This window comes from Melospiza melodia, chromosome 23 (assembly GCF_035770615.1).
Source record: "Melospiza melodia melodia isolate bMelMel2 chromosome 23, bMelMel2.pri, whole genome shotgun sequence".
In the NCBI taxonomy this organism is placed as follows: domain Eukaryota; kingdom Metazoa; phylum Chordata; class Aves; order Passeriformes; family Passerellidae; genus Melospiza; species Melospiza melodia.
The window spans coordinates 11,000,713-11,023,810 of NC_086216.1; the positions used below are offsets into that span (position 1 = coordinate 11,000,713).

Genomic DNA, 23,098 nt, shown 5'->3' on the forward strand with positions numbered 1-23,098 from the left:
GTTTGTTTTGAAGATATGCAGTGCTGTTAATTGGTGTTCTAACATGTCTCTAATAATCCATCCTTTCTAATTATTCATTGCTCACTACCTCTTAAGTGCTTAAATACATTCACAAATTCTAATCTATTCTCTGCACAATCAGTGATTCCTACTCACCAAACCACAGTGCAGCACATTTAATACAACCTGAGCTTGTTTTTTGCTGCACTCTTAATTGCTCTCCTTGCTAACTGTGCTTCCTTCAGCCCTGATCAAATTGCAGGCTGACTTGGCAAAAAACAGAAGGAAAAAAAAGCCAGACATGCAGCAGACACCGCTGCAGTGACATCACTGACAGAGTAAGTGGAAAAACAGGAAAAAAAACAGGAAAAACAGGGAAAAAAAAAAACAGGAAAAACAGGGGGGAAAAAAAGAAAAACAGGGGAAAAAAACCCAGGAAAAACAGTTCTTCAAATGCTGAGTCTTCCAAGCAGAACTGAAACAGTGGAGTGAGAAACCAAGAACATCTTACCTCGTAATGGGCCACACGCTGGGACTCAGAGATCAGCTGAGCACTGCACACCTTGCAGTAACTTTCAGTGAACAATTCTTGGTCGATGTCAGAGGATTTCATCTGTGCATGACAGAGAGGAGAGACAAGAAGCAGAATCAGTCACAGAACGCAGGCAGATGTGTCTGACAAGGCTCCTATAGAGCCAAGGGCAAGGCAACACTTGAGCCAAAGCAGTTCTTGTCACCATGAGGGAGTGAAACCAATGTTGTACAGGTGTAAATGTGACACACAGACCCTATCACAGTCATATTTTCTGGAAAAAACCCTTAGCCCAGGATTTTGCTTCTGGTAAGCCGAGAAGCCTCAGAGAAAAAGGAAAACAATTATTATCTGATTTGCTTCTCCTGTGTTTTGCTGCTTTGGAGTGTGGTTGGAGATTGTTTCATTGGTTCATGTGAATTGTTTGGACTCATTGGCCAATCAAGGTCAAGCTGTGTCGAGGCTCTGGAAAGAGTCACGAGTTTTCATTATTATCTTCTTAGCCTTCTGTAAGTATCCTTTCTGTATTCTTTAGCTGCTCTTCATCACCTTTCCTATCTAGGAGCACCAGGCACAGAACCAGCTCTGCCAGAGGTCCCTCATGGCACAAAACACGCTTGGCCATTTGTTATAGAACAGTAAAAGAGCTTATAAAAGCTTTTATAGAGAAGGCAAACAGCAGCACAACCTGGCGGAAGGTGGTTTTAAGCTGGAAGAGCACTCCGTTGTAATTCTCGATTTAGATGTGGAAGAGAATTGTTTGGATGATCTACTGGGCTGTGCTCTTCCCCAGCAGCTGTTTAAATATTTATGTGCTCCCCAGAACTTTCCAGGAGGACACTTGCACCTTTAAAACCAGCTTGCAGAGTGCTCTGATTCACAGGAACACACTGCTCCTCTGCTCATAACCTGCTCCTTGTGCCACTGCAGGTACACAGACCTGAACTCACAATCAAGGGGTGGATCAGGAAAGTTCAGGCTTAAAACAGTCAGAACCCAAGCAGAGCCAGAAGCAGCTACATAGAGAGAATATTTAAAACCAACCCCTATGCAAGGCAAGAGGGAAAAGAGAGGCTGGTGCCTTCTCATTAATGCCAAGATAAAATCTATTAATTCACAATCATAACAAACCTGAGCATAATGAAGACTGATAATACAGGTTTTATAGAGCTCATCCCACTGACTGGGAAGAAAAATAACATGGAAATGAAGAGGCAATGAGATCTCATTAGCAGACAAAGCCAGGTGCAGAAGGGTTGGTCACTGCTGGGCTGTGCAGCAGAGCTGGAGGTGCTGATGCCAAACCCAGTGTCCTGCCACCCCACAGTCATTGTTATTTATATTTTATGATAACAAGCAGCTGAGCTGACAGAGACTGCCAGCCTGGAGAGACCAGCTGGCCCTGAGCTCCAGGAAAAGGTTTGCTCGGGTGTTCTGGTTTACCAGACAAAACCACTGATCTCAGAGCTCCTCTGCTGCTGTGCTTGCTCTTTGTTTGATTCTGCAAAGACATTTCCTTGTTTTCTCTTGCTATCTGCCTAGTTTTAATCCTCATTTACTCTGTCCAGAGAGATGTTGCATTGAGAAACTTTCAAAGACACCAAAAGACCCTTTTAGGAATACAAGTAGTGTTGCAAAATTGCATCAAAGGCAAAACAAAGTGGGAGGAAGAAATCTCACTTAACTCCAACAGATTGGCACAAAGCAAACCAAAGAATCTCATTAAACCTCAATCCAGCAACCAAGCCAGAGACAGGTAACACCACCTTCATTTGCATGCAGCCTGCAATGCCAGTACAAACCCTCATTGCAAAAATCAGAGTAAATCAAAAGCTTCTCAGCATTAGTTCAGCATTCTGCGCTCTGATAACAGAGCCAAAGTCTATTTTTCTCAAATGGAATCCTCTGTCCTCCTTTATAGCGGCAAGGGCTGAACAGGCTTATCCAGGAGCTGCATCTCAGGCATTTTCTCTAAGCAGCAAGGTCTGACACAGGTGTGGGATGTGTTCCCCTCACATCACAGCTTCAGCACCAGCAGAACACGGTGGTTCTGCTGATGGTGACTGCTGTGCACCACCAATCCACATGTAAATATTCAAATCACCTAATGAAAGTCTCTCTGGAATGGGAGACCCTCACATAACACACCCAGAGCAGAGTTCCATGTGAGAGAAGCTCCCACTCTCCTGCCTAACCCTTCTGTGGGTTAATCCAAGCAGTGATTTATTAACTTCTTCTTCCTGCAAGAGTGATAAAGGGAGTTCAGAAGCAATTAATATTTATGTATTTCTAATCACTTAATACCACTGTGACTCTCTCCCTGCCCACACATGCCTAACTGCTCCAGGACTGACCAGCCCTCAGCTGATCCCACCTCACAGCCCATCTGTCAAAATGCAGCATGGAAAGGAGGGGTGTCCTTGCCACCAGTATGTCCTCAGCTGTGAGGGACATTCAAGGGACATCCCTGAACACTCTCAGAGACTTTTCTTGCTGAGAATTGAAGAACTAAATGGGGTTCATAACTTTGGCACTGGGACACAGATGGTCATGCTGAGCAAAAGCATTTGAGGTATGAAAATCTGAAAATCCTGGTGTCCTCCTACTCAGGTGGGGCCTCTCCCAAAAATGACAATGGCTTTGTGGGGTTTGTTATGGCACTCCAGTGACAAATCCCCTCCCTGCCCCAGATCCATGGCCCTGCAAACGTCAGCTCAGCATCTCCAGGAATGGCTCAGAGTGTCACAGAGACCTCGTCTGCAGCACCTTGTGCCATATGCTTGCAATTCTCCTCAGCACTTTCAGTGACTGGAACAGCTCAATGAAAAATCAATTTCATCACCGTGACGCCAGGTTTTGGCAATGTCCAGGAAGGTGCTAACTAAGCTGCACTAAATTTTAGAGGATAGCAACTCACAGCTGACATCAGAGACATGTGCAAAGCCAAATTCCTTTCTAAGGAAACGCTGTGCACCAGCTGAATCCCTCCAGGTGAGGTCACGTGCTAAATGTGTCCCTGTCACACAGGAGAGCGCTGGAAGTGCCCTGGAATTCCCGTACACATTCATTTCTTCTATTGCCCAATTGAGGACAAGGAGTGCCACAGAAAACACAGGGTTCAGCAACTTGGTTTTCTCCAGTCAAGAGGAGAGAAGAAAAATATGATCTCTTACCTGATTTACTCTTGAAGGCCTACAATCACTTTTTCCAAAATTAACAGCCTCCAAAATCTCCACACCAGAGCAGAGAAGCAACAACTGAGCATGTGCAGGAATGCCAAATGCAAACAACAAGCCAAAAATTAAATGTCCTGATTTTCACGTTATGAATTATTTGTGGCTTTTGCTGCTGCCACTCTCCCATGGATTAACATCTCATGTAACACCTCCTGTTTTTGTCTGTTGTTTAATTTGTCTTGCAATAAAAAGAAAAAAAGCCTTTACTAATAATTAATGTGCTTTGAGCAACTCTGTCAGTGCACTTACATCGAGGCATCTGAAGAAATGCAAAACTGCCTTTTGAAGTGCCTGATTTCCCAGCACGACAAGACAATGGCTGAGCCTGTTCCAGGAGTGCAGTTCTCCTCCTATTTTTATTGCCTGGAGACATTTTGGGTGCTGGAGGCCACAGCAGCCAGGAAAAGGGGCTGGGATGGGGCAGCCTGGGCCAATTCTGTGCTGCAGACAGGACAGGACAGGACAGGAGAGGCCATCCCATGGTATGACAGAGCTCTGCAGCCCACCTGAGCTGCTGCAAGAGCCCATATTCACAGCCTCAGCCTCCACCAGCACCTGAATTTCTTTGCTGTCCCAAAGAGGTGGGACAGGGCAATAACAGAGCCCAGATAATCCTGTGTCCCACAGGTCATGGCAGTGTGTCCACAAAGAGCTCCCCGTGAGCCACATCTCCAGGGGATGTGTGTGCTATTTTTAATTTTTCCCATTCTCCTGCCAAACCAAGATGTTCCACGTCCCTCCAGCTGTGCTGAACATCTGCTGTCTCCGCCACGCCTCACCTTCCCTGCAGTTCTTGTTTGGTTTGGGGTTTATCCCAACTCCCTCCACTCCCTCAATCCTCCACAGAGTCAATTTGCTTCACTTCGGCACCGAGCCTTTGATGCATTTGGACACGCTTTATTGGAGCCCTGAAAATCAGAACAAGATTGTGTGTGGCACGAGCTGGGGAGCAGGAGAGATCCTGCACGTGGCTGCTGCATGTGGCAGCACGGAGAGGAGAGGTTGTGGAGAACAACAAGGGGGAGACACAGCCTCAGTGCACACCAGGCTCACCCCAAACACTTCACATGATTTTCCCCCAGGGTAAGCAGGCAAGCTGCTCATTTGCTGGGTTTCTTGATAGAAGTGCCCAAAGGGGCCAGGCTGGATGAGCCTTGGAGAAACCTAAACTAGTGGAAGGTGTCCACACAGGGGAATTGGAACAAGGTGATTTTTAAGGTCTTTTCTAACCCAAACCATTGTGGGATTCTGTGTTTGCCAGGACTGAGAAAAGTACAGTCACACAACAACGGACAGAGATGGTGTTTTTGAAAAGAGCCTCTCAGCTTTCATGCCACTGTGGGGAGGAAACTGCCACGGATGTCTCACTGAATTCCCAACACTCACGAGCTCTGGGCTGGAGGGAAAGCTGCCAGATGTTCCCATCTCCTCACCTAACCATCAAGGTGCCATTTATATAAACTGAACCCAGCAAGGAAACAGCCTGATGAGCACATCAGGAGAAGGAGGGCTCTGTGGAAGAGGGAAGCCAGGAAATACCCTACTACAAACTATGTGTACTTTATTTACAATAATTTTCCTCCAGGCAGAACAGCAGCAGGGTCACATCTCCAGGTGTGCCTCTGCATCCCGCACCTGCACCACAGCACCCACTGATGGGGAGCAGAAGCAGGAGACTCCCTGTTTGTGGCACTAAAATCCAGCTGGTGACTTTTTGACCTGCCTGTTTGAACAAAACAGGGGAACAAAAGGCGAGCAACAGAAATTACAGGAACACAGAAGCAGAGAGCAAAGGACTGCCAGATGTTCCTATCTCCTCACCTAACCATCAAGGTGCCATTTATATAAACTGAACCCAGCAAGGAAACAGCCTGATGAACACATCAGGAGAAGGAGGGCTCTGTGTCAGACAGGCAATACCCTACTACAAACTATGCGTACTTTATTTACAATAATTTTCCTCCAGGCAGAACAGCAGCAGGGTCACATCTCCAGGTGTGCCTCTGCATCGCCCACCTGCACCACAGCACCCACCTGATTATGGCACTAAAATGCAGCTGGTGACTTTTTGACCTGCCTGTTTGAAGGGGAACAAAAGGCGAGCAACAGAAATCACAGAAGCAGAGAGCAAAGGACAGATCAGTGGAGACAAGCCCTCCATGCCCCAAAGTGCCTCAGGGGACATGAGGGAAGGGCACTGCCAAGTTTAGAGGGAGCCACACTGCAGCTCTGGGAGTAGCATCATTCCCTCCCTACAAATTCATTAAGCACATGAATTTTTCTAATTATTCACACTACATCATGTAGCAAGGTTTAATTGCAAACATGTGCTGATTTGAATAAAAATACATTTTAAAGAAAAAGAGATTGATATATTGTGACTGTTTTAATACAGTTTGCAGGAACTCAAGGCAGAGCAATCGGATTTTGTGCTGCAGGACTCTGTGCCCAGCACACTTCAAGGACAGGGCTCTGTCACTCACTCAGCAAGGCCAGGTGGCACAGCTCAACCCTTAGCACAGGGGACAGCCCAGAAACGTCCTGAAATAAGCATCAAAACAGACCTGAGCAGGCTTTGCAGAGACGACACTTGAGGTAGAGGGGCTGCTGGAGTCAGAGGGGAGTAACTCTCGCATTTCTGTGGTTGAGATGACTTTTGAGGTATTAAAAATCATTTTTCCCAGCCCCGCGACCAAAGAAGAAGTCGAGATTCCTCAGTTCTGCTTTTCAAGGTTTTTTATTTTCTATTATCTATTCCATTCTTTCTCTGACCTGCTGAGATCTGTCCAGCAGGTCGGGTTGTGGCACAGCCCCTGCCCTTGGGGTGGTGTTGGCTTTTTATACTAAAAACTACCTGTACTTTATTTACAATAAATTTCCAATACCTATCACCTATGTTAGACAGTCTGTCTCTACTCTAAACCAATCCAAAAGTGTCTAAACCATGTCTAAACCATCACAGCAGAAGATGGAGGACAAGAAGAAGGAGAAGAAGAACAGGACACACCCAGATTCCACCATCTTGCTTCTTGAACCCTCACTCTAAACCCCCAAAATTCTACTTTTTCACCCTGTGACAAATTCACTATCATTCTACTCAAACTCTTGCGGCTTGTAAATCTTCACACAAAGTTGGTAATTGTTTCCATGGGCTAAAATGGAAGGCACAGCTGTTTCTGACTCTGTGCCAGGGTCTCAAATCACCCAGAGGAATGTCCTGGGTCAGGACACAAAACCCTGGCATCACTCTTGCTCCCATCCCACCACCACCAGGGGTGTTTCTGGCAGCTCTGGGTGAGCAGGGCAGCTGCAGCCCCCGGGCTGCCCAGGGACCCTGGCGGGTGTCGGGGCACAGCACGGGCTCACACACCACAGCCAGGGCTACCATGTGATGCTCCCCGTTGCCATGGAAACGGTGGCTTCTCACAAAAAGACACATAAATAGCCTGAGCACTGGCTGAGCGTGGGCACAGACAGGCTGGGGCACCCCTCTGGCTGGGTCACTGCTGCCCAGCCCAGCCCAGCCAGGACCACACACTCATTTTTGGATAAGCGGGACCTACTTTTTCCATGGCTCCCTAATACCGCACAAAATGGCAGTGAGTGAATCCCATGCAAGCAGCCCGTTGCCTCTGGTACTTTGCATAATCAGGGCTTGTCAGTCCCCATCAGCTTCAGCTCAGAAACCCAAGAGGAAAAGCCATGTAAGGTGGCAACAGACTTAGGAGAAGCCTCCAGAGAACAAATCTGTCCATCGCTGATGGGGGATTATTTTAATTCTGGATCCCTGATAAAAGGCTGCATGCTTGGCTGGCTGGCTAAGCTAAAGCACCTCATCCCAAAACCACAATCAGGCTCAGCAGCACTAACCCCAGATGAGTTTGCTGTCACTGCTGACAGCTCTAAATGCTCCCTGCCCAGCAGACTTTAACCAGAGGCAGAGATGCTCCAGGTCATCCACGAGTTTTGGTGCAGCAGGTGGGCTGAGCTGCTCTCCATCCCCAGCATGGCTCCTCTCCCACCCTGTGCTGCCAGCAGAGATGACTCACTGACTGCCACCTGGTGAGGATTTACAGGAGCTCGGGTGCCACCAAGGCAGTGAGAAACTCCAGCCAGGAACCCTCCCTGCCTGCGCTGAGCGATGGACTCTGTCTGCTCCCTCCAGCCACAGCTCCCTGCTACAGCACAGCTTCTGGGCACCAGTGAAATGATTTAGAAACAAGACACCAGGAATGCAAATGTTGCCAGAGTTAGCACACAGCAGCTAAACCTCTGGCCTCATTAAACTGCACATCCAAATCCCACATCCTCTAAAGGGTATCGGCACATTTCATTAAACTCCTTCTTATCCTCACGTAATCTGTCTATTAGCTTTGCGAGCACCAGCAAACAAGGAGCTTTATCTTAAGCAAAACATAAAACATTTACATCCTTCCTACAGCACTTTCTTTACCTTTGCCCATCTTTGAATTAAAAAAAGAAAACATAAACCCCTCCTTTTGTTTGCATTTGCTTTCTTCTAAGAAGCAGGAGCATCTCCCACTCTCAGTCACACTAAACAAAAGCATGCTGGACTTTTGCTTTATGTTTTATGAGTTTTTTTGTTTCATGCTTTTTATTTTATGAGTTTTATGTCAGACCTGTCTTCCTTGGGCTTGGGAGCATCTCAACAAGCCACTCAGATAACTCTGGGAAAAAAACCACCATTCTGTCCCTTACCAATAGATGAGCAATGGTTCATCAATGCCCACTGCAGTGCTCCAGCCCCACGTGCCAAAGGGTCCCCAGAAATGCAAATTGTTCTATTTCTGTTAGAAATTAAACTGCAGAAGGGCTGGAGCTGGGCACTGGCTGCTCCTTTCAGAGACCAGCTCTGACTCATAGGTTTGGAAAGGTCTCCCTTTCCCTGCATAGTCTGGGGACTCCAATTCCTACAGTATTTATGAGGCATCCCCTGTGGTACTCAGGAGCAACAGAAAGGCATTAAAACAAGTTAATGTGTTTCATATACGATCAGTTTTCCAAGTGGAGTTTGTAGATCATCCTGCACCCGTGGCTGCCAGCCTCATGGTCTGGCTAGGAGGAAAAAGGGCTCAAAAATGCTCCTTGTATGTTCTGCAAAGCCAAAACCATCCCAGCTGCTTTGCAACGTCCTGTCTAACCCAGTGTCAGAGCAGAGCACTAGGAACTGGCTCCTCACATCCCTCTGTCCTCACTCTCCTGTTCCCAGATCTGCTGGGAGCAGCCCAGCGCCTCCTCAAAAAGCACAACAAGCTGAAAATGCACTGATAATTAAACAGAAAAAATAATGGGTCCCCACACTCTGTGCGACTCCTGCCCCCGCCAGACTACCATGAACTACAGCTGCGTGCTTGAAAATTAGACAGATTAATTATTGCTACAATTAGTACTATTGTGGATCATCTCTGGTGGCAGGAAATAATATTGTCATAAACTTGTCTAATTGCTCAGTATTTCCAAACAAGCAGTTGAACCCACAGTTATCATCTTGATGTTTTCACTAGTGACGCTGTAGGGTGGAAAACACGGAATTGATTAATTAGTTTTCATTTTAAGTCAAACTAAACTCTGGCTTCGGTGCTGTCACTGAAGCCAAGACTGAAGCTCAGAGGTGGCATCCCCAGTGTCCTGAGATCCAGGGTTACAGCTGAGAGCAGGGAATTGCCAGCCTGAGAAAGCCTGCTCACACAGCCAGGCCAAAACAGCCTCTGCCTCTAACACAATCAGCTCACATGTGCTCATTGTATATCAAATAATAGAGGGGCTTGCACAGCACTCTGCACAGCAGCAGCTTTAACCCACTAATTTATGGTTTCAAGGGCTGTGGGTGTTCAATTCCACCCCGTTCCTGGGGGTTTCTGACAAGCCACTCCAGGTGCTGCAGATCCAGCCCTCCAAGCTTTTCCCGTTTTCTCGGTGAATTTTGAAAGCAGAGCATGTCTCACCTTCACAGCTCACTGCTGGGTGTCATGTCTCTGGCTGCATCCTCCAAGCTTTAAATACCAACGTCTCACTTCGCCACCAGGTCCACCCACTGTTTTTAAGCGGCTGGATCAAATTTAGGAGCAGTTTTGAGTTCACAGTGCAGCTCCTCATGGTTCCTGTCACTTTCTGAGAGCTGTGGGTGCAGCTCCATCACACCCAGCTCACGGGCAGTGGGCTCAGGTGCCCTTTGTGGCACACACAGATAACATGGATGTGATATATAAGCAAGCAGATCAAAGTGACACCTCTAGGGTGTCACAAACTGGAAAGGTTTATTTATACTCTCCCACCTCAAGGATTTGTTTCACCAACAAAGACGCGTTGGCAAAAAGCAGGTCTAAGCTTCACCATACCTTCTACACCATTTCCCCTTAAACAAGGCAGAGTAAATATATTTCTGCTTCAGAATTAAGAGCAGCAACATCCTTCTCCCCTATTGCTTTCTAAATGAAGCTCCTGAAAACCCTTTTTTGAAGCTTCCCAAACTCATTTCCAGACCAGCTCCCCGCTGTGCTCAGGAGAAATGGATTAAACAAGCCTTTTGAAGAGCAGCTGCCCGTGAGCTGCTCTGGGGACAGCTCAGCTTTTTCCATGTCTCCTGGAAGCAGGACAGACACCAAAACTCCCAGGACCAAACCTGCATGTGTAGGCAAAATGCTGCCTTTGGGTGAGAGCTGCACCTGAGGTTTGAGTCCCAGGCACCTGACAGCACAATAAAGGTCTAAAACCTGTCAAGCATTGCACAAGAGGCAAGTTTTGATATTGCAAATATTCATCTCCAGCCATTTCCAGTTAATGAAACAGAGCAAACTGTCGAGGAAAATGGGAACATTACAGTAAAAACAACAACAAATTAAACTCTAATGCAATTAGAGGGTAATTAGGGATCTATCCTCTAGGAGCATTTTGGAACTCTGGGTCTTCCTCAAAAATCTGATCCCTCTGCAACTTTATTCCTTTCTAGTTAATAAGGAAGAAGCGAGTGGCACGGCTCCCCCCGGCTCCCTGCAAAAAGCCATCTTCTGCTCTGCAGGAGCAGGAGGTGCTGCCAGGTAAAGCATTCACACCTCCAGGCCCAGGAAAACGCAGGTGTCAGCAGAACAGGGTGCAAAGGGAGAACAGAAACCACAGCAGCCTGTGCCTGCTGCAAGGTGACCAGAAACACACAGACCCGAAGGCTCCTGTGTACGAGCCAGGCTGAGCAGGCACGAGCCAGCCTGGAAAACCCTTTGTTTTTGCTGCACAGAGCTCAGAAAAAATATGTATTTAATATCTCTCGACTTTTTAAATGTATTCACAAAGGTACTCCTATATATCTTAACTAAACCTACTTTAACTATATATATGTATAAGGTATATATATAAAAAATATATATAAATATATGTAAGGCATATATATAAAAATATAAAAATATATGTATATAAGGTATACATATAAGGTGTATATATATAAAAAAGGTGTATATATATATAAAAGGTGTACATATATATAAAAAAGGTGTACATATATATAAAAAAGGTGTATATATATATAAAAAAGGTGTATATATATATAAAAGGTGTATATATATATATAAAAGGTATATATATATATAAAAGGTGTATATATATATATAAAAAGGTGTATATATATAAAAAAGGTGTATATATATATATAAAAAGGTGTATATATATATAAAAAGGTGTATATATATATAAAAAGGTGTATATATATAATATATATATATGTAAATGGTATATATATATAAGGTATATATATATATAAACATAAAAGGTGTATGTTTATATTTATATTTGTATTTGTATTCGTATTCATATTTATATTTATATTAAACCTCTCAAGCTTGCTGCAGGACAGAGCAGGGCAGCCTCTGGGCATCAGTGGTGCCCCAAACCTGGACTGTTTCCCTGATACCCAGGAGGGCAGAGGATGTGCAGTGTGGTACCAACAGGGCATGCAGGAAATCACAAGGAAACTGAAAGAGCAAGGAAGCACCGTCCCATTCAGCCATTTCTCCACCCAGGCTCATCCACAGGGTGCCTGAGGGTTACAGCAAAGCCTGGTGCTGTTAAATCCTCCTCTGGGGGATGCAGACACTGTGAACTTCAGAGGGTGAGGTGGTAGGGCATGGAGAAAAGCTTTCTCTCCATTCCCCCAGGCTGCTGCCATTGCTGGGGGCAGCCCCATTTGCATTTCACAGCTCCAGTATTTCTCAGCAAGGGGTGTTTTTCATGCTTTGAAAGGAGTAATAAGGTTATGTCCTGCCATATGTCCTGCTGCCTGCCCTGTCAGGCACATAACCCGCTCTGTGTTCAGCACAGGAAGGCACCTGTGCAAGGAAGGGAGGTGAGAACCTTGACCTTCAACTGTTTCTGTGCCTAAATCTGCCCTTGGGACACCCAGAGCCCCATTCTGGCCTAGAAATTGGCCCAGTTCTGATCTCTCAAACCAGTTCTGGATCTCAAGTCACACCTCTTTCCTTGGGAGCTTAACCCAGATAAAGCGAGAACCCCAGATCCCAAAGTGCCCAGGGCAGCAGTGCAAGGACCAGCCCCAGGACCCCACAGCCCTTTCCAAGATGGTTTGAAGAGCCTGCCTAAACGTGAAAGAACACCTTGCAATGGAAAAGGGTATGATTAGAGACTCACAGGTCTCAAAAATATGCCAACTTTTGGTCAAAAGTTGCTTCTTGCAAAGGAATAATTCTCAAACCCCCACTATTTTCTGCCCTTAACCACTGACATGAGGGCTGTTTGTTGGGGATCTTCCCTCCCTTCCTGCAGGGAGAAATTACAAAGAAATTACACCACCCCCAAACCTGACCAGACATCAGCATTCCCAGGTAAATCCCCAGCAAATGAAGTGAGGTGGCGCAGGAGCCATAAATCCCCAGAGAGAGGAAGCCAGCTGTGAGCAAGGTGCTCAGTCAGCAAGGACCAACGGGCTGCACCAATACCTCTGCACACAACACAAATCCAGGCAAATATCAGCAAAAACAGCTCCTTATACAGACACGTTTCAAGTGAGGGCAGTCAGCAATGCTGCTGATAGCTGGGGAGGTGCAGCACACCTGAAAAAGTGAAAGGCGGCAGCACTGCACCTCCTCTGTGCTGGCCAGGGCAGAAAAAGGCAGAAAAGCCCGAGGGAGGAAGGCTGGATGAAGGAGAAAAGTTAAGAATGAGCAGCTGAGAGGCAAGGGAAAATGACTTCTGAAACACCCCAGGCAGGCAGGCACACGCAGAACCGTGGTGAAATGTACAGACTAGGATCAGTTACTCGGAGAAACTCACAAGTGAATAAAAATGGTCAGATAAAATCAATTGTGAGGCCTGGAAATCACCTCAAATTTGGAACTGTCCCACCCTAGCATGTGACCCAACATCAGCATCCTCCCCAGGGACAGGGATGCAAGAGGTGCTGGTACAGGGACACTTGCATCAGGAGGTTTATAACCTACAGGTCTGCACTATTCTGAGAGTAATAAAGGATTCCCAAGCTCCTGCTTCTGATAAAATCAGGGGGAAAGACCCATTTGTACTCTAGAAAGCTCCTGTGCTGCCTCTCCTTCCTGTCCCTTCCTACAGCAGATGAGTCACTGTCTAGAACCTTTAGCAAAACACCTCTCATTGTTTATCAGGTCCCTGCTACTCGCTGCCCCACAGCACAGTGCAGGGTCAGGCAGAGCTCCAGGTCACTCTCCCTTTCCTGTGGGATGATGAGGAAGTCAAAACTGAAGCTCCTCTGTCCAGCATGCCCCTCCTGCCCAAGAGCATCCCCTGCTCACCTCTCACCTCCCTGGCTGTGTTTTGCAGAGGGACAGCACGTGCAAGAGCAAACAGCACAACCCCACGCAGAAAGCACAAACTGATGGGTTTTCACTCAACGCTCTGCAAATCGTGTTCTCCACCAAATACCACACACTCAGGCCACTTCAGCACCACGGGAGGTTCAGAGGAGCGTGTGGGTGTCCCAAGGACAGGCACCCAAGCATGACTGGGGTCAGGAGCTAGGGGGGCACGGGTGTCACTCACTGGGGTACACAGACCGCTGGCAATCCGCTCAGGGGGCAGCTCCAGAGACCCTTCCCACAGCCCGAACCAGGGGTCATTTCACTCTCGCTGTGCCAGGGACAGCTTTGGCCGGGCTCTGACCTCCGGACACCCCCGGTGCAACACGTGGGGGCCGGCAGCCCCCCGGCCTCACGGCCCGGTCCCCTCAGCCGGCCGAGCTGTCCCCAGGGACGGCAGCCCCGGCCTCCCTGCAGCCGCCCTGCTACCTCAGGAAGTTCTCCCAACTTCCCAAACAATGCAGAGAACAGCCTTGTTTTCCCGCATCTGCAGGCATCTCTGATCGTACCCTAAGAGCCCCGGGAGCTCCCGTTCCGCCGCCGGGCCGTGGGGCCGCCGGTGCGGAGCTCATCCCGGCGGAGCAGCCCGAGCTGCACCCGCAGCAGCAGCACAGGGGCTGCTTCCCCAGGGTCCTGCACCCACAGGCCTGCCTGCTCCGCCCTCCGCCTCACAGGTGGATGCAGCATTCCCTAAAAACTCCGCCGGGAAAGCAGCCCGGGGATCGGCGGGGCTGGAGCGCTGGCAGGGCGAGCGCCGGTCACCGCCGGGCTGCGGGGTGGCACAGGGGGCACAGCATCCCGGGGGCGAGCCCGCATCCCGGCTCCATCCGCAGCAGCGCTGGCATCGCCCGAACCGCGCCGGCGGTCGGTCAGTCAGTCCCAGCCCGCACCGGCACCGGACCGCCTCCCACCGCCCGCACCGACACCGCTGCGAGCAGCCTCCGCTCCCTCTGCAAACTTTCCTGCAACTCCCATCAACAGATCCCCGCAGCCACCCCCGCGGAGCCGGCGGGTCGCTGCCCGCTACCTTCGGGTCCGGCCGCTGCCTGCGGGGCCGATGTCCAGCGCCTCCAGGGCCGGTGCCTCGGGCGCGGCGGGGCCGCTCCAGCCGGGCGCCGGCGCCGCTGCCCCGCGCTCCGGGGCCGCCGCAGCCGCAGCTCCCGCCGCTCCGCCGAGCCCAGGCCGAGTGCGGCGGGGGGCGGCGGGCGGGGCCGGGCCGGGGCCGCGGCTCCTCCCCGGCAGCGCCATTGGCTCCGCCGAGCTCCGCAGGGCCGCCCGCCCGCAGCCCCCGGCCCGGCCCCACAGCCCCACAGCCCCGGGTCCCGCAGCCCCCGGCCCGGCCCCACAGCCCCACAGCCCCGCAGCCCCCGGCCCGGCCCCACAGCCCCCAGCCCCACAGCCCCCGGCCCGGCCCCACAGCCCCGGGTCCCACAGCTCCGGGTCCCACAGCTCCCGGCCCGGCCCCACAGCCCCACAGCCCCGCAGCCCCCGGCCCAGCCCCACAGCCCCACAGCCCCGGGTCCCACAGCCCCCGGCCCGGCCCCACAGCCCCACAGCCCCGGGTCCCGCAGCCCCCGGCCCGGCCCCACAGCCCCACAGCCCCGCAGCCCCCGGCCCGGCCCCACAGCCCCGGGTCCCGCAGCCCCCGGCCCGGCCCCACAGCCCCGGGTCCCACAGCCCCGGGTCCCGCAGCCCCCGGCCCGGCCCCACAGCCCCACAGCTCCGGGTCCCACAGCCCCACAGCCCCGGGTCCCACAGCCCCCGGCCCGGTCCCACAGCCCCGGGTCCCACAGCCCCCCGCCCCACAGCCCCGGTCCTCCGCCCCACAGCCCCCGGCCCCGCGGCTTCCGAGCCACCCGGTCCGGCCGCCCCCGGAGCACGGGGCTGACACTAGCAGAGAGCGAGGAAACGTCTGTGAATGGAAAGAGGGGAGATTTAAATCAGAGGTGTGAAGAGATTCCTCCTCCCTGTGAGGATGGGGAGGCCCTGGAGGACCTGTGGCTGCCCCTGGAGGTGCTCAAGGATGGGACTTGGAACAGCCTGGTCCAGTGGAAGGTGTCCGTGCCCGTGTCAGGGGTTGGAACTGGATGGTCTCTGCTGTGCCTTCCAACCCAAGTCATTCCATGAGTCTGTAGTTGTCCCCGCTGTGAAAATAGAAGGATGTGGAGAACACACTCCCAGACTCTTCCTTCTGCAGATGACACACTCATTTTAATCCCCTGGATTTATGGATAAGCATGCCTGGCACTGCAGGTGCTCACCACACACAGCACTTGGGGACAGTGGGAGGTGAGCTCCTGCACGGGCAGGAACGGCTTGGAGGAGAGCAAATGCCAAAGGGAACTGGGTTCATCTCCAGTCAAAGGTTGGTTACAGCCCCAGGAGAGGCAGCGAGCGCTGAACAAGTGCCCCATGCCAGGGTCAGAACAGAGGAGCAAGGCAAGGACCAGAGCAAGGCAATGAACAGGGCAAGGAGAAATTGGAGGGACACAGAGCCCTGCAAACATGATGAGAAGATGATCCCTAGCACAGCATGAGGCACACATGCCAGGGAATCTGTGATGCAAAGTCAGGCTCAAACCGAGCTGTCTCCCCACTCTGAAATCCATTAATGCCTGAGTCTGGAAAGAAGATGGATTTCCCTTATCTTTGTGCACGCTATCCCCAGGCAAAGCCACTTCAGGATGCAGAGTGACAGTCCTGGAAGCATCATCCCTCTGCCAAAGCACACCTGCAGTGGCAATGCCACCTTGCTGCCCTCCTTTCTGCCTGTGCTGGAGAGGAGGATGAGGGCTAGCAGCTATCAGAGAGGCTTTCTGTCGCAGCTCTGCTGGTGCCTCATTGCCAGCAGATGAGTTAAGGAGAGTGGGATGTGATGGAGCAGAGATGTCCTGCCTCAAGCCCTGTCCTGTGCAAACAGCCAGGACAAAGGCAGTTAATCTGGCTCTGCTCCACCTCCCTCAGCCCCCATGATATCCCTCATCAGGGATGAGGTGGTTGTGTCTCCACAGGGATGGGGAGATGGCTTAAAGTCTTTGCAGCTCCAGGCAGTTGGTGGTTGCACCCCAGAGGAACTGTGGCATCCTTGTCTTGCATGTCAAGATATAGAAAAGCTCCTTTGAGCCTTCAGTTCCAAAGTCAGGTGGAACTAAGCTTGCATCATTCCCCTCCTGAACATTTAGCTCATCAGGGTGGTTAAATTCCCCCTTTTTCTCATCAAACTGCTCTGCTGTCCAGGTGTCAGCTTTGTCAGGGTCTGACAGAAATGCTGCGCCTTCAGCAATCCCTGTTTGTGGGAAGCAGATGTGGCACACATCAGAGATGGACCTGGGGCCTGAGAGCTCTCTGCAGACACCCACAGCCCAGCCAGGGGTGTTGTCAGGACCTCCAAGAGCTGAGTCTGTGTAATTTAATTTGTTTATAATAAATATTCTTTGCAGGCAGTCTCAAGGATTTTGCCTGTGCAATGCAGCAAGCTGAGCCATCCCCACTCTCCTTTTGCTACCAGATACCTGGGGCCTCACCTCAGTGCTGAAATAAACTTTAAATCACCCTCTATCAACACAAACATTAGAAAGAAAAGACTTCACCAACAGATTTTCCATTTCCAGCTTAATCTGCTTGACAGCAGTTTTACAAACTATCTGAGCTTCATGATCCTGCTTGCCTCTTTAGCTGTAAAAAATATCAGTGTTAAGGAGCATTTAAGCCATGCAACTAAGCCTTCAAAATTGACACAAACTCTTTAGAGGTGCCACCTGGAGTCTCAGATACTTCAGTGCTAAGAAGGGCAGATCAGACAATATTTGCAATGATGCAGCTACCATTCAGGGAAGAGCTGGTTCTTAAATCCTTTCCCTCGCATTTTTTGGGGGATTGTGTAATTCCCAGGAGCATTCCATGTGCACTGGCAATAAATGGCAGCATAGGCACAAGAAGTGTTGGAAATAATGTTGAAAACTCAGCTTTTGCTGTATCCCAGAACCCTGCAGGGCTCAGGAATATATTTCCTGGCCCTGAGCTGGGCTAACTTTGGAACAACCCAAAACACATCAAAACAAGGAGCTGTAAAGCAGCAGCTGTGATTGATTAATCACAGTAGTGAAGCTGAAGGGTTTGATCATTTTCATAAGCTCTTTAACATCTTATTCTCCAAAGAAGGAGGGGTTGCCACAGACGTGGAACAAAGCAGATCACAAAGTGGAGCTGATTCCTTCTTGGAAAGGCTCTGGAGCTGCTGTGTGCCCAGCTCCTGTGTACACCCACAGCTCAGAGCCTGCACATCAGAGGACACTGCAAAACCTGCCCAAGGACCAGAGGACAGTGCAAAACCTGCCCAAGGACCAAAGGACAGTGCAAAACCTGACCAAAGGACACTGCCAAACCTGCCCAAGGACCAAAGGACACTTCAAAACCTGCCCAAGGACCAAAGGACACTGCCAAACCTGCCCAAGGACCAAAGGACAGTGCAAAACCTGACCAAAGGACACTGCCAAACCTGCCCAAGGACCAAAGGACACTTCAAAACCTGCCAAAGGACCAAAGGACACTGCTAAACCTGCCCAAACGACACTGCAAAACCTGCCCAAGGACCAAAGGACACTTCAAAACCTGCCCAAAGGACCAAAGGGCAGTGCAAAAGCTGCCAAAGGATCAAAGGACAGTGCCAAACCTGCCCAAAGGACACTGCCAAACCTGCCCAAGGACCAAAGGGCAGTGCAAAAGCTGCCAAAGGACCAAAGGGCAGTGCCAAACCTGCCCAAAGGACCAAAGGACACTTCAAAACCTGCCCAAGGACCAAAGGACAGTGCCAAACCTGCCAAAGGACACTGGCAAACCTGCCCAAGCACATCAGCACCAGCAGGGGAGCAGGTCACCTTGTTAGACAGAGGGAGATGCTGCAAGGAGCTGCATCTTGCACTGTAAAAATCCTCATTTCTATCTCATCTACATGTCAGTCAAACAAGTGACATGTGCTGTGCCACATACTCCAGGGGACACCGTTCCAGGCCTTCCCCTGGAAAAATCCAATGTCAGCCTGTCAGGAGCCAGGACATCCCTCTGGCTGTCCTGAGCAGCCCAGACCCTGCCAGGGGTCTGAAAGCCCAAAATGCCCCTGTGGTTTTGATTATGACCCATGGAGCAAGTTACCAACCTTAGATGAAGATCTGCAAGCCATGACAAATTCAGTAGAATGATAATGAATTTATCACAAGGTGAAAAATAGATTTTGGGGTTTTTAGAATGGGGATTTAGAGGGGCAAAATGGAGAGATCTGAGCATGTCCAGCCTTTCTCCTTCTTCTTCTTGGCCTCCATCTTCTGCTCTGATGGTGGCACTCACAGATTGGTTTAGAGTAGAAGCTCACTGTCTAACACAGGTGATAGGTATTGGAAAGTTATTGTAAATATTGTACACGTAGTTTTTAGTATAAAGACATAACACCACCCTGGGGGCAGGCAGAGTGCCTGGAACTGTCCTGCTGGATGGACCTCGGCAGGCCAGGAGAAAATTTTTATAAATAAGACACAATAAACAACCTTGAGACCAAGAAATTAAGAGCTCTGACTCCTCCTTCAAGCACTGGACTGAGAAAAGAGACTTTTGAACCCTTCTTGGGGTCACTCTGACAAGCTAGAGATCCTGACATCAGCCTGTGGATTCAGAGTGAATTCTGAGGAGAGGAGAAATGATGCTTCACTGTGCAAAGCAGCAACATCTGCTGTTCCTGATGGCATTTTCCATTTCCCTTCCCCCTTTGTGACAGCCACCTCTCACATTCTCTCCTGCTTCACTGAGGCCCTTTGGACTTCTCCTTTCCTTAAATCAGAGCAGACAGCAGCAGGTTCTTAGCAAAACAAAGTTTTTGAAGCCTGTGCCTCTTCACTGAGGTTTGTGGGTCCTCCTGCCAGCTCCTGCTGCTTGAAACAACCTGAAGGAGTGGCTGACCCTGGCTCCATCACACTGCTAAATATGCCCGCAGGATGTCTCCAGATAAGTTACTTTGATTTCTCCAGCTCATCCCCAACTGCGGTTTTTAATCCTGGGGATAACAAAAGGCTGATCCTCAGCTGCCTCCCAGGATCCCAGGCTCTGGCAAAGCATCGTTAGCTCTCTGCTAGAATTGCAGCACCCAGGGAGTTTGAACAAAGAGCCCCAGGCAGTCCCAGCCTGAAACACTGGGAACAATGCCATCATTCCCAGAGAGGGGAAGATGTTTGGAAATGCAATTTCCGAGGTCACCTTTTATGATCCAGGCACACCACAGAGCCTGAGAGCTCCTCTGACAGCCAAAGCCAGCGCTGGGACTTCCCACAATGCTGGAACAGTGGGTTTCCAGCTGGTAACAGCCCCATTTCCAACAGGTCCTCTCTTCCTCCCCAAATCCCACAGCAGCAGCTGCCCACCAGGCTTCTCTCAGAGGGATTTCACTCTCATTCCTGAGGAGAACAAGGCTTGGCTCACCAATCTCAGAGGCTAAAATAATTGTATGCTTTCTTTGAGGAATGGTTCCAGCACAGCCTGGGAGATGCAGCGAGGCCAGACAGAAACATATTTCCCTTGTGGTTGTGCTGCTGCCCGGCTGCCAGCACACAGACAGGCTGTTTGTGCCTCACTGGGCACAGCCCAGTCAAGTGGTTAACTTGACAACGGGAGCGTTTCTCTGAACGCTGGGGCCACCTCAGCTGACCCCCAGCCCAGCTCCACAGCTCCCCCAGCACCTCAGCATCTCCACTTCCAGGCAGTTTGTGCTTCTGCACCAGCTCCACCGGCTCCTTGCTGCCCAGCATCCTGCAGTTCTCCAGTGTCCAGCATCCAGCAGTTCTCCACTGCAGCCACATTTCTCTTCCCAGAGAAAAGCAAGGCACAAATAATTATTCCCGAGAATATTCCTGGGTTTCACATCCTCTGAACCTCAGAGAAAGGAAAAACAATTCTTATTGTTTTTCTACTACAAAAGTAGAATGCAATATGGAGATTGTTTGCCCACAGTGATGGTGTTTTGGTTCCTTGGCCTGTCAGGGCCAGGTGTGCAGCCCCACATTTCTCTTCCCAGAGAAAAGCAAGGCACAATTCTTCCCAAGAATATTCGTAATCTCATTTGCTGTGCCTGTTCTGTGCAAAAGTAGAATGTAATATGGAGATTGTTTATCCAGAGTGATGGTGTTTTGTTTCCTTGGTGTGTGTCGGGACTGTTGGGGACAGTCACGAGATTCTGTGCAGTTCAGTGCTTGGCAGATTCAGTTTAGATATAATGTAATATAATATAGAATAATATAGTATAATAAAGTAATTAATTAGCCTTCTGATAAGATGGAGTCCTCCTCATCATTCTTTCCCCTTGTTGAGGGGCAAAAACATCATCAGTACTGCACTGCAGCCTCTTTGGCTGCTTCAGAAAGCCCCAAGATCCTCCCACCCCTCACCAAGGAGAAACCCAGGCACAGGGAGATGATTGAACCCCTCAAGCAGAAATATTGACTCCTGCACAGGAAAACCATGGACTTCAGCCCAAGCTGAGCTGTGTCCTGGAAGCCTCCTGTAAATAACAGCTTCCCTTGCCTGTGACTCACTGAGCATCACCAGTGCCCCAGTTTCTCAGAGACCTGGGGAGCAACCTCTGCCCGTGCTGCCAGCATCAGAGAGCAGTGCCACACCGAATTAACAGCTACAGCTGCTGCTGCTGGAGCCCCCAGGTGGGAAGAGAGCTGAGTAAAGGGCTCTTACCAGCCAAAGCAGCTCAAAAGTTCCCTGGTGGCTGAGCAGGTGCAATTTGCCAGCCCTGAGCACAGTGCAGACACCAAGGTGTGCTCCCAGTTTGTTCTATTGCCCTGAGCAGCACTGCAGACACCAAGGTGTGCTCCCACTGCCCTGAGCACAGTGCAGACACCAAGGTGTGCTCCCAGTTTGTTCTACCTGCCCTGAGCAGCAGTGCAGACACCAAGGTGTGCTCCCAGTCTGTTCTACCTGCCCTGAGCAGCAGTGCAGACACCAAGGTGTGCTCCCAGTCTGTTCTACCTGCCCTGAGCAGCACTGCAGACACCAAGGTGTGCTCCCAGTTTGTTCTATCGCCCTGAGCAGCAGTGCAGACACCAAGGTGTGCTCCCAGTTTGTTCTACCTGCCCTGAGCACAGTGCAGACACCAAGGTGTGCTCCCAGTTTGTTCTACCTGCTCTGAGCACAGTGCAGACACCAAGGTGTGCTCCCACTGCCCTGAGCAGCACTGCAGACACCAAGGTGTGCTCCCAGTTTGCTCTACCTGCCCTCTGCTGCTGCCAGCACAGGGAATGGCAGGGCAATCAGCCTGGTGGCTGTCACTGCAGGTTTCTGTGTGCCAGGACAGCCCACAGCAGTGGGAGATGCAGACCAGCTCTCCCCTGTGCTGGTGACAGCCTGCAGGGGATATCAAAAGGGATTCCCCACATCTCAGGTAGTTTGCACAAGATCAGAAAGAGAAGTTCCCTCCCTCACCCTCTTCATGTGGGCCCCACAACACACATGGCACCAGAAGCAATTTCCATGCCCCAGCCTCATGTGCAGGGCTTTCTGCCTTGCTATAAATAGTTTCTAGCACTGCTGAGCAAGGATTAATGACTTTTCTAATTATACCACCATTAGCTGGTGACAGAGGAGTGATACTGTGCAGATGTCTGAGCCCACTCAGCCAGCACTGGCTGGATTGCTCTGTGCAGAGCATCCCTGTGTGTGGCACCTCATCATTTCAACAAGTCACAAGTGCAGGAAAGCAAGAATAAAATAAAAGGGACTTTCTCAGTATTAAATAAGAGATGTCTGGAAAGCATAAGTGCTCCAAAGGAATCCCATCAGCCTTGGGTGGCATCTCACAGAGCTGCAATTTCCATGTAAACGTTACCTGTGGTTTGTAGCCTCTCGCAGCACCGCTCTGGAGTCTACTGACCTGCTCCATACTGGCTTCCTGACTGACCCTTGGTTTTAAATTGGATTGCCTCATTTACCAGGCAACTGCTTGCTTTGTCCTACTGAAAATGGGCATTTTTCACACGGCCTGCCCTGCCAGGATGCCTGAACCATCACTCAGCCACTTGTGGCAGCCCTGGCAGAGCCAAGCTGGAAACCAGCTTTGCCCAAACAGCTCTTTTCCATACAATCTGCTAATAATGCACTCAAGAAGTTCTTTAGAAAGGCTGTCACTTCAGAAAATGCTGATTTTCTGACAGGAAAGCACCTCTTGCAACACCTGAGGGAGGTTTCAGCCCACCTTCTGTGGTTTCAGCTTTACCATTTATAACAGCATCAACAAGGTGCAGATTTGGAGGCGAGTACAGTATTTCAGTGCCAAAATAACTCTGTTTTTCTCAACAGTGGATATGGCAATAAACATTTTCTCCTGAGGCTATGGCAGGTGCATCGTTTGCCTGGGAAAATTACTGGGAAACTTAACAGCCAAGGAGCACTTAGCTGAGCAATGCAGCACTGCAGCTTCCATCTGCAGG

At 50.1% G+C, this 23,098-nt stretch overlaps 1 protein-coding gene across 2 annotated transcripts in view; it reads right to left on the reverse strand.

Moving 5' to 3' along the window:
* Positions 1-14,740, reverse strand: part of ZMAT4 (zinc finger matrin-type 4) — a 50,948-nt gene extending 36,208 nt beyond the window's left edge. For both annotated transcript variants that reach the window (XM_063175165.1, XM_063175164.1), the window contains exons 1-2: positions 14,650-14,740; positions 512-613 (exon numbers count right to left, since the gene is read on the reverse strand). In XM_063175165.1, the coding sequence (XP_063031235.1) occupies positions 512-613 (102 nt within the window). In that variant the 5' untranslated portion in view covers positions 14,650-14,740. The remainder of the gene's footprint in view (positions 1-511; positions 614-14,649) is intronic.
* Between the last annotated feature and the right edge of the window lie 8,358 nt (positions 14,741-23,098).